Source organism: Saccopteryx leptura, chromosome 12 (genome assembly GCF_036850995.1).
Source record: "Saccopteryx leptura isolate mSacLep1 chromosome 12, mSacLep1_pri_phased_curated, whole genome shotgun sequence".
NCBI classification, from domain to species: Eukaryota; Metazoa; Chordata; class Mammalia; order Chiroptera; family Emballonuridae; genus Saccopteryx; species Saccopteryx leptura.
Window position 1 is genome coordinate 39,479,081 of NC_089514.1, and position 12,312 is coordinate 39,491,392.

Genomic DNA, 12,312 nt, shown 5'->3' on the forward strand with positions numbered 1-12,312 from the left:
TTCCCTGCAACTTGAAGGCAGATCATTCCTCCACAGCCAACTATAAAGTTTAACATTCAGATTTATGAGGGATTTAAAACTCATCGAAATCCTTACAGATGTTGGGTGCGGCAATGTCACACTCCCTGTGTTCAGATCGCTGCGGTAAAAGGACAAAGAGCTAGGGAGCAACATGAGGGACAGCTCAGCTGCCCAAAGAGCATCACTTAGAAGCAAACACGGAACATTAGCAATGAAATAAGAAAAGGAAACCCAGGACTACAAAGCAAGCATAAAAAGTCTGGGATTAGATGAACAAGGACATGAGGCCTTTTATCTTCTCAGAGCCCAAATGGACTAAATAAAATGATGAAAAGAAATTACAACGCAGCCATTTTCAACCTTTTCCTGTGACACTTTGGTTTCTCCAAAGAGCCCCCCCAAAGATCTTAATTCTAAAAAACAAAACAAAACCAACACACAGAAAATGTTGAGTGCACATGTTGGGGAGGTGTAGAAAGGTTTGTGACCTTGGCTAAGGAGGGATGAAGCACAACTATCTGAAGGTTAGGAATGGCTGTCCAGGCAGACACTTGAAGTGTAAATGTTACTCCCTCAAAGCTCCAGTTACTATCAGGGAGTGACGCAGGTAATTGGGAAGATTAGCTAAAAGTTGCGTCTAAAACAAACAAAAAAAACTTTAGATGCCTATAATTGATGATGCAATGGCCTCAGCAGTAACATCAACAACGCAGTTGGAAATTCAATCATTGATTCGTTTATGAAAGCGAGGAGTTGGGAAAGCACTTAAGTTCAAAAACTAGTGAAAAACTAGATGGTGTTACATAATAAGGAATATACATTTATGTGTATGGGGGTGGTCTCTGGGTGGGAGTGGTAATGGGAGCACAGAGGGGTAGCCTGGGGCTACCCTGCAAAAAACAATTCTGCATGCCTAGTTATAGAGTTTGGAATTCACTCCTTAGGCACTGGATAACCTCGAGGATTCATTTCATTCATTCAGCCATGTATTTATCAAGTGCCTAGCACCTGCCTGCTAGGAAGGCACTGTGGGAAATGCTAAAAAGTGTCAGACTTGGATTGACTGACTAAAAATGGATATGTCCAATGTAACAGATTTCAAAAACATATCCTGACTTAGGAACTTATACCATGAGACTATAAAAGCCCAAGCAAAATAAAGATACTGTCACTTTCTCCTTCCTTACAAATATCCGTAAGTAGTGATATTTGCAAAACCAAGAAGCTCACATATCCATGCAAAGAATTAAAGAGGACCAAAAAAATCCAAGTTCTAGAAACATTATTTTACATTCAATTCCAAGAACCGCGTCTCACACTCCTTTGAAGGAATGTCACATAACACTTGAGTGAAGCAAATTCAGAGACTATGGAATGATCTCATTAAGCACAGTTTGTCAGACTAGCCCCTGACCAAGCATGGAGGGCAATTCCCATCATGTTAAATTTAGGAGGAAACGACTCCCCCTGCCTCCACCTTCTGGATCCCGGAGTCACTCTTCGCTTGCAAATCCTCTCCAAACCATTTGGTGTGGTTAACTTTAAGACATTCATACTTGGCCTCAAGCTTCTGAGATTTGCAGGGCATCATACAAGGTGTCTATAGATTGAGATATAAAAACCAGGTGATGACCAGACCCTGTCTATATCACACCTTGATAGGACATGCTGGCCCAACAGGTACATGGAGGAAGCAAAGAACACCCTGCCTACCCTCAGAGTCAGTCATCCTCCCTGCAGTAGCATTACAATGACATGCTTTTCATCCAGGACTAATTCGCAACAGTGACCAGTTATGAAGGAGCTGGAATTACATATGTGAGTCAAATGAATGACTACATATCTTTTATAAACAAGGAACACAGCCATGGGGTTAACTTCACGAGTATGCTTGGGCAATTAGACACCCACACGCACGCCTGTGGACCCACAGCAGCTCTCTGTACAGTGCGGCACACACGTCTTTCTACATGGCGACATTCTCACAGTGGTCCTCAGTGTCGATGTCACTGCGCGGGCCGAGTTAGCCGATCTGCTGGTAACTCAGAATGTGTTTTATTACCACTGAGAATGCGTAACGGAAGATCTGGATGGGTCTTCGTGTTTGTTTTGGCTCTGGCATTTTCCACATACCCAGCCTTGGGAATCCTGAAGAAAACGTGTCCTGTTCCCAGCTCCGTGCCCTGCCCCATTGTGTTCCACTTCCCTCACTGGCGAAAGTGAAAACGAAACCGGCACAAACACCCCATTGTTAACTGTGAAGTATGTACTGGCAACTGGAAGTTTTCATAAAACAGACCCGGTTGTGTCATGGCGAGGAGATGCTGAGCAGAGAGGGAGTTCCAGGAGCCTTTCCGGCTGCAGAGGTGTGTCCAGCCCTGTCCCTGAGGTGCCGAGGCGACAGGGCTTTGGGTTTTTTCCATTACACTCGTGTAATGCTCTTGGTCTGGTTTCTCCAGGATGCCCTGGCAGCGTCTGCAGGCTTCTGTGGGAGCGACTCAGCTGCCCAAGCCCAGGCGCAGACCCTGCCAGGTCTCCCTAGTAAATACAGCACGCACGGAGAGGAAACAAGCATAAACAATTTATTTTCTCCTGTAAAAGATGACATTGTTCTCCGATCTCTGTTCCCGTTTCACTCTGTCAACTTGGTGGTGCCAACTGGGTGCCATACAATGAGTGATTCCAAACAGACACAGAAACTGAGCGCGATTGTGCGGCACACACATGCACGGGGCTGGTGTCCAGGCGGGGCCCGGGAGGAGGACGCTGGCAACCTCTCTGTGCATCCCACATCCTGGCGAGGGTGAGCAGGCAGGACTCCGTCGCCCCCAGGCCAACAAGGGTTCTTGAGTCCCATGGCTCTATAACACTGTGTCCCTTTACAGTTATCTCTAACTATACATCTCTTTGTGTGGCTATTTGACAGACATCTGTCCCCCCATTTTTATTGTAGGTTCTATGGGAGCAAAGACCTTACCCATGTCTGCTCCCCACCATTGCTCAGGTTCCCTGACACCTGGAAAATGATCAAAAATGATTTGTTTACTGAATGCCACGCCATTTCATTAATTTCCTCCCTTAGGCTTATCAAAAAGTTTCTTAACCTGAAAGTGCCTTTCAGTGTTTACTAAATGCTCCCATCCCTGGGGTCAGAGTAGGAAACCACCTATTGCTGGAGTCACAGAAAGGGAATGTAAGCAATTCAGTTTCTGCATATTCACAGCACGGAATAAACGAACAACCTTAAATAGGGCGACTTCAGGAATCTTAGTGGTTCCATATGAGAGAAATCTCCCAGTGAATTTCTGTGCTGTGTAGAGCTAACAAGTCTTCCCATGTTTACTATCTATTTGTAGTCTTTTGGTGATTTCTAGAGTCTTTTTGGAATATATATGTCTTTTAATAGGGAATATGATATGCCCCCCCCCCCAAAAGGACCTTTGGAGAGGGGAATGTAATTCACTGAGAATTTTATTAAGTCACTAAAAAAACAGGAGAACATTCTCACTCCTCCATTTTTGTAGAAAGTGGACTTTTTCTCCAAACTACGTGTGTTAGGCACATGCGCTTGGAGGGGAAATGCTAATTCTACCTTTTGTCTAATAAAAGCTCTCCAAAAACACTGGAAAGTCAGTGTAATACTGTTCACTGTAGAGAAGTTAGTTGAAGGCAGACCAATCCTGGACTCCAGCCCAGGACGTTAAATTATCCAGGCGTCAAAAGGAACGGATCTCATTTAAAGGTGTGGATGCCTGTCCACCTGAGGCTTTCCAGTGACTGTCCTGGGTGTGAGTGGCTCTAAATTCCTGTGCTGGCAATCTCACCTGCATATAGAAATCTCAACACTGGCATTGCTCTGATGGCCCGCAAATTGGTCTCGTATACATGACTGAAGCACCCTGTTGAGTGCTGTCTCGATGAGACATGGCATTTTAAGAGAGCTCACACACAAGTGAATGAAATGAAGGTTTGATTTTTTCCTAAGCAATGATACATTTATAAGACATTCAGCAAAAGTTTCATTCTGAGGTCTACATAAACAACGAGTTAACCAGGAGGCACAAACTCATGCCTCAGTGTTTTTCACTGAGTCAAAATGTGGCATGAGTTTTTTTTTTTAATTTATAGTTTCACCAAGACTTATAATAGAGAGATTTTTAAATGGCCTGTTGAACATTTGTGGAACTTCTGGACACCCTTTGTAGAACCAGAGATTTCCAAACAACACAGTTTGCTATGCTATGAGTTACTGGAGCCTACCTATGGTGGAGAGAAGAGAAAAAGAGTGAAGGTGGTGGGTTCACCAAGCCATTTACAATCTGGTGGATTCAGACTTAACCTGGTCACAGACTGCCTGTCGCAGTCCCAGTGTCCTCACTTGCACAATGAGATGGTTAATACGGAGCGTCTAAACCACTTAATCCAATGGCCACAGTATTACCTTGAAAGCTGTGGTTGAGTTTAGAAAAAAGGTAACAAAGGTTTCGTATCATAAACAGAGAAGAAGACTTTCTCTCTAAAGTGCTGTTCAGAGCGCTTCATCATTATCAGCGTCAGCATGGGCTGGCTGGTGATGTCCCAGGCTCTGTTCTGATTCTCTCCCTGTCATGTATGAATAACCAAGACTTCTGGCTGAGTGGCTGGTCTTCATTTCCTATTTGTCTGACAGACAAAAATAAGTTGCACCATCCACCACATTTGACAAGGGAAGTACTTAGACACGTTGAGATTAGAATGACTGAATATAATTTTAGTGAGTCTCATAGTCATTCTATTGAATAAGCATATATTCTTGACACATTTCTTCCACTAATGTTACATGATCACACGAGTTATGTTTGTTTTTGTTTTTTTGTATTTTTCTGAAGTCGGAAACGGGGAGGCAGTCAGACAGACTCCCGCATGCGCCTGACCGGGATCCACCCGGCACGCCCACCAGGGGGTGACGCTCTGCCCATCCGGGGCGTTGCTCTGTTGCAACCAGAGCCATTCTAGTGCCTGAGGCAGAGGCCACAGAGCCATCCTCAGCGCCCGGGCCAACTTTGCTCCAATGGAGCCTCGGCTGTGGGAGGGGAAGAGAGAGACAGAGAGGAAGTGTTGGGCAGATAAAATGTATTATGCTCACTTTGTTAAAGATGGTGCTGCCCACGTGAGGCCGTTGTCCAGGTGATATTAATGTGTGTTGGGGATCGTTGTAACCTGGGGCTTGGTTTTGGGATTAAGCCTTTCCCACCCTGTTTGATGTGGGGTGGTACAATCCAATCATGCCTCAGAGAAGTGACTTTGTATTAGAGACTTCCCTGTTTTGTATATTGGATTAAGGGTTTGAATCTACACTATAAAATGGGATGGAGCGGGAGCTTGTGCTCTTGGTTCCTGAGATTATCATTAGAAGAGAGAGCAGAGGAGAGCAGAGAAAGGTCACGTGGAGGAGGCCAGGAGAAGCAGCCAAGATGGTGGAGTGCTGAGTGAGATGCCAGTTTGTGTAGAGTTTGTATTTGGGATAAGGAAGGAGATGGGGAACAGAGGTGAATAAGTCTGGTGAGCTAGACACCTTTGATTCTAGGAAACTCGGATAAGTCAGTGGCTTTGTGAGCACTGAATGTGACTGGGTTTTGGAGCCCAGTGTGTATTTTTACTTGCCCGCTGGGTGCAAACTAGAATTAAAGACTATGGCCCATCAGTTTTTGGCTCTGCTGTTTCTTTACCGACTGTCCGAATCCAATGCGAACCTGCATGGGCTGGGCGGCTATGATGGCAGCCCTGATAGCCCTGGCTTCTGGCTTTACATTTGGCGTAGTCGGCAGGATTCGATACAGATCGGCAAGGAACCTTTGAGCAGTGGAGTAGAGGACTGGCTAGTGTTAGGGTTCCCCATGGCTGTCCTTTTGGGGGCCATAGGCTGGCTGACTTTTACAGCCATGCGTGAGGAAACCGAGAGCTCCGTGGAAGAGGCTGCCCAGGACCTGCAAACCGAGCAGCTGAAGGAGCTGGAGCAAATGCAGGAGAAACCGATGCTGACCCTGGAGCTGGAGGAAAAGCTGGAGGAGGAGGCCAACCAGGTGTTCGAGATTCGCCTGGAAATGGAGCAGACGCTGGAGGAGGATTCAGAGGTTCATGAGTTGCAGATTGCCCTGGATGTTGCGGAGAGCCAGCAGCGGCAGGAGGCCGGGGCTGAGGCTGAAGCTGGGGCCGGGGCCGGAGCTGCAAGGTCTGCAGAGCAGAAGGCGGCGGCAGCCCGGGGCTTGAGCCTGGCAGCGGGGGCTGGTGTTTTCAGTTCCTCTTTGGAGGATGAGGAGAATCGAGCTGGAGTTGTGATCTGCAGTCTCCAGAAGATGGAAGCCCAGCTGGAAGGAGCACCTACTACAGCCCTGGTAGGTCTGAGATTTTGGGAGGTAGGGGTAGATGCCATCACGCTCTCTGGAGCAGAGATGGAAATGCTGACTGCCATTGCCACGTGTTCCTCTTTGAGACAGTGTAAGACCTGCCAGGATGGCAGGGATGAGGGGGGTGGCTAAGGACCCACGTGCTTGGACTGATTTCCTGGACTACGACCAGAGGGGGCATTGGCTCCTTTGTTGGACTTACGGATTATGGATTTTGGACAATGTGAAATACCCTAATGGGGGTGGGGGGTGGCTTTGCTGGAAGCACTCCCCTGCCCCGGGAAGCTTTTCCCATAGGCCAAGGACATTTTGCGCTAAATGCTGAGAGACTGGTGAAATGTACCTTTGTAATTGTTGAAACTGTATGATTTTTGCTGTTGTAATCTGTGTAATGTGCCTAATATCCTTGCACAGGGATGCTGGTGATGTAAATTGTGGGTAGTAAAGTGAGCATAGGGGTGGATTGTTGGGCAGATAAAATGTATTATGCTCACTTTGTTAAAGATGGTGCTGCCCACGTGAGGCCGTCGTCCAGGTGATATTAATGTGTGTTGGGGATCGTTGTAACCTGGGGCTTGGTTTTGGGATTAAGCCTTTCCCACCCTGTTTGATGTGGGGTGGTACAATCCAATCATGCCTCAGAGAAGTGACTTTGTATTAGAGACTTCCCTGTTTTGTATATTGGATTAAGGGTTTGAATCTACACTATAAAATGGGATGGAGCGGGAGCTTGTGCTCTTGGTTCCTGAGATTATCATTAGAAGAGAGAGCAGAGGAGAGCAGAGAAAGGTCACGTGGAGGAGGCCAGGAGAAGCAGCCAAGATGGTGGAGTGCTGAGTGAGATGCCAGTTTGTGTAGAGTTTGTATCTGGGATAAGGAAGGAGATGGGGAACAGAGGTGAATAAGTCTGGTGAGCTAGACACCTTTGATTCTAGGAAACTCGGATAAGTCAGTGGCTTTGTGAGCACTGAATGTGACTGGGTTTTGGAGCCCAGTGTGTATTTTTACTTGCCCGCCGGGTGCAAACTAGAATTAAAGACTATGGCCCATCAGTTTTTGGCTCTGCTGTTTCTTTACCGACTGTCTGAATCCAATGCGAACCTGCATGGGCTGGGCGGCTATGATGGCAGCCCTGATAGCCCTGGCTTCTGGCTTTACAGGAAGGAGAGGGGGAGGGGTGGAGAAGCAGATGGGCGCTTCTCCTGTGTGCCCTGGCCGGGAATTGAGTTATGATTTTTACGTATCACTTACGTGCAATGGAAAGGACCTCCCTCTAACCTGTTCTCTTTGGTTTTCCACACAGGTAGTATTTCAGCTTAGGTCACAAAAGTTGATTTTCATGATTTCAGAGAAACTCTTCTGATACAAAGAACCCACGCTAAGTATAACGGTCCCCACTTCTCTTCACATTCCTAATTCGTTGGATCACAAGGGGGCTCAGATGCTCACAGGCACTCCAGTCCACGTGTCCATACTCTGCCCTGACCCCCACCAACCACTGCGGGGAACACATGGGTGGAACAATCACCTATTAGGAGGAACAACCTGAGTATTGCTTATGCAGTTCCCATTCAGTCAGGGAATTCCAGTGCCCGGTGTGGGGGGGTCGGATGGGGGGTCTCAGGCTCCAGGTGGCGCACCTTCCTGGCATCCTAGGTGTCATGCCCCAGGAAGGGAGGCATGGCTGGAGCAGGGCAAGTGTAGCCAGCATCTAAATCATGAGACCCAAGCCAGGGGGCCCTCTTGTCAAGTCTAAGATATGTATACATTGTAGCTGTCCACATCTTAATTCTACCTTTTTTTTTTTTTCCCATTTTTCTGAAGCTGGAAACGGGGAGAGACAGTCGGACAGACTCCCACATGCGCCCGACCGGGATCCACCCGGCACGCCCACCATGGGGCGACGCTCTGCCCACCAGGGGGCGATGCTCTGCCCATCCTGGGCGTCGCCATGTTGCGACCAGAGCCACTCTAGCGCCTGAGGCAGAGGCCACAGAGCCATCCCCAGCGCCCGGGCCATCTTTGCTCCAATGGAGCCTTGGCTGCAGGAGGGGAAGAGACAGAGAGGAAAGTGCAGCAGAGGGGTGGAGAAGCAAATGGGCGCTTCTCCTATGTGCCCTGGCCGGGAATCGAACCCGGGTCCTCCGCACGCTAGGTTAATTCTACCTTTTAAAAGAAATAGGCATAAACAACCCTGACTCTGTACTGGTACATGTGGACGCCTGACTGTATCGAGCAGCAAGCACCCAACACCTCCTCACCACACCTGAGTGTCCGCTGGAGGCAGCCCAGGACAGTTAGGCATCTAGAAGGCACTTATCCTCCCTTATCAGATGGAGACCAGTTAAGTCATGGGGGCTTATGTTATAAATCTACAGCGACAACTGCCATCCAGACTCACAGTGACTGTCCTAAATTAACATCTGTCTAAAATACCAACTCCTTCAAGGAGCTTACAGCCTGATAGATAAAACCCCCCAACAATTACTAACAAGACAGAAAGCAGTAAAATGAAAGACATTAGAAAGCCATTGCTCGGAAATCACCGAGGGAGAAAGGAGGGATTACGTTCTGCAGGGGGCACCAGGAGGGAGCCTGAGTCAGGCTTTGGAAGATAAGTGATACATTAGTATTACTCACGGCTGTAGGACATCAGTTGTGAATCAGTTAACTTGCAAATCCTTTAACATTCCACAGATTAAACTGATTCCTAGTTCCTGTATGATGTAACCGACACATGAAAAAATGTGTATTTTCAGGAAGTGGAAAAATAAATACCAGTATAGTTTGGAAAATTGCGATCCCAAGTCTTTCTATGTCACCACATGTATGTGAACCAATGTACTATATACTAAATGGACTTCTTCCTTTGAATAAAAAATATATGTAACAATGGAAAAAATGTAACTGCAGTATTCTATAGGAATCATACTCTTTATTATTACTGTTAAATTCCAACCATCACTTTCAAGTCAAATCTGCATTTGTTCCAGTGGCTTTTCCAGTGGCTAATGTTTTTACTTTATGTCACCACAAGTAATAGAAAGTCAGCATTACAGACTACATACTGAAAACTCGGGTATTTATGATCGTCTTCCCCCTTTCCTCTACGAAAAAATTTGCCTGCATGTTCTGTCTGAACCTATCAACTTTCAGCAAGAATGGAATGTTAACTGATGTTATGCACAAGCTGGACACATCATACTTCAAATTTAATAAGAAAAAAAAATCAAAACCAACTGCGTTTCCTGTTTTTATTTATGGTTCTTTAGTACCCGTTTGGGGGGATCAAAACAAAGTGTCAGTCTCAGGGATGGCTCGTCCTTCCCTCAATTAATGTACCCAACGAGGCCAGCTCCTTCCATCTGCTCTTCTCATGACCATCCGGACCAGAAAGCCTATTCAAGCGTCTCCCCAGGGCCCGAAACAACATGCGCAACAGCTTCCTAGGGAAGCCTGCAGCCTACCTCACCCTTCCTACCGGGGAAACACACAGACGCAGCCCTTTCTGGCGTGATTATGTAAGAATACAAGGGCTGACTGACCCAGCCTGAAGCTGAGGCATAGCCTTTAAACACCCTCTTGTGCCTTGTCTTCTCAAAGAACGGTGCGTGCCGGACCAGGAGAAAACAAGTACGTACAACTGATCTTGCAACAATGGGGCCCCATTCCAAGGAATCCCCTGTAAAAGTCCTGACGCCCGAGCTGAGGAGTGTAACGTTGGGACAGTGTGCCATCTCACATGGCCAGGCGGTCGTTTGTATTCCAGGGGTGGGGAAGCAGAACACCTCTGTGAATCGAATGTTTCTCTCTGGCAAGTTATCTCGCTCAGAGAATTTCCAATTCTCCTCCCAGTCTTCTGCCTCTCAGTTGAGGCATTACTGGAATGTGGGGAAACAGTTTTTGCTGTGCAGCGTACTAGGCCCCCGACAGCCGCTTCCGTCCCCCCCTAGGTCACTGTGATGACCAGAGACAAGGCCATACATTTCCAACAGCACTCCACACCTGACTGAGAACCACCTCGAGGCTAAAGATGGACTGTTTTTAACTGTTCTCATAATTAGCAATTTGTACTTATTAATAATCCCTTTCTTTTTTTCCACCCATTCCCTCAATCTCCCTCCCATATATATGGTGTCGGGGGGCACTAGACTTATCGGGGTGATCACTTCATAAGTTATATAAATATCTAATCACTATGTTGTACAACTGAAACTAAACTAATACTGTATTTCAACTGTATTTAAAAAAAATTTAAAGAAGAAATAAATTGAAATAAGATATGAAAAAGATGGAATACATGTGTAAATGGCATATTTAAGGCTTATTCTAATGCCGTGAGGGCCATTTCTGAAGTCATCATAGAATCAAAGGGATTCTCCACACCAGCCTTATGTCCCAGATCAGTAGCACAGCAAGGGACACCCTTTGGTTTATTTATCTATTTATTTTAATCTATGCATGGATTCACTGCATGTAAAACAGGTCTTTCAAAGAGAAAGGTTATCAGTGCCTACTTTCAGGCTCCTCTTTTTATCTTTTGGGTGCAAAATCTCACAAAAAAATTATCTCAGAAACAATGACCTAGCAGGAGAAATAGAAGCTAAGCAAAGTCAAGAACTATTATGGTGTTGGGTCTAAATGAGACCTAGAATAGGATATCATAATTGTCATTCTTTGCCAAACAGAGCCCCTTCTCTTTGGCCAGGGTGGTACCACTTGTTTACTGGTCATCCAAGTTCACTGTAAATTTATACTTTTCTTTACAGTTCACAACCTGTGCAGACAACCCTGGCTGTTCCTCCAGTCAGGATGCTACAGCCAGATCAAGGTTCCTGGCAATCTCTTCTTCCTGACCATGAGCTGTGTTTCCCCAGACTTTATAAAGGCAGCTCTGAAAACAGTGTTATGGCAAAAAGCATTTAGAAATGTGTAACTGATTCCTTTCTGGTGGCTAAGATGCAACAGTCTATTTCTGCAGTGGGTGCTGTCCGCAAGCAGCCCAGCCAGGATGTGTCTGCAGCTGTAAGCAGAATGCTTTCTGCCTATCCACTGCTAAATGAAAAGGAGCAGATATTGTGTCCACCAGTTGACCACTGGCAGTAATAATACGAGGGGCATGGAATGGAGGCAGTTCATCATTTAAAAGAGGGAAAATAACTTTAAGGCAAGAACAGCACTTTCTCACTCACCACTGAGGTAAGGGCCATCTGAAAACTGTAGATGCGAGCGAGGCCGAAGTCAGCCAGTTTTATTTGCCCGTTGCTGGTCACCAGAATGTTCTGTGGTTTTAAATCACGATGCACTACTCGGTGAGAGTGAAGGAAGTCCAGACCCCGGAGAAGCTGAAACATCATGTCCTAAATAAAACCAAAAAAGAAAATCAATAAACAGTCAAAACAGAAATTCAACATGCCAAATCCTTAGCACTTCAGGAGAGTGCTTGGCGCACGAAAAGCATTTCATAAATATTTGCTGAATATTTATCAGCAAATACTCTCTCATTCTCAAGATCCACTACAAAAAACTTTACTCTAGACCTGTGTTTTATTAATGAAAGAACAATTTAAAAATAGTTTCAGATTGCATAGGAAATATTCTGGAAGAATCTACACCAAACTGGTGCCAGTGGTTAAGGCTGGGGAAAGGAAAGGGTGTGAGAAGGGGATATATTTTACTCTATATACTTCTCTGTGGTTCAGTATTTGATCTCAACAATTAAAGTGCAATTAATGATAATAATATTAATGGTAATTAGTTGTTTATAGTACCAAATATTAAGCAGACACTGTGTCAAGCTCTGGTCTAAGTACCTTCCGTTTAGTAACTCACTTAATCCGTACCACAACATTCAGGTAAAAAATATCATCACCCCAATCTCAGGTCAAGAAAGTAATACACAGCA

The 12,312-nt window shown here is 45.8% G+C and overlaps 1 protein-coding gene across 4 annotated transcripts in view; it reads right to left on the reverse strand.

Annotated features, from left to right (window-relative positions):
• The window catches only part of CDK6 (cyclin dependent kinase 6), a 249,413-nt gene that overhangs the window by 111,504 nt on the left and 125,597 nt on the right, over window positions 1-12,312 (reverse strand). For all 4 annotated transcript variants that reach the window (XM_066354385.1, XM_066354387.1, XM_066354386.1 and 1 more), the window contains exon 4: window positions 11,600-11,767. In XM_066354385.1, coding sequence (XP_066210482.1) covers window positions 11,600-11,767 — 168 coding nt within the window. The remainder of the gene's footprint in view (window positions 1-11,599; window positions 11,768-12,312) is intronic.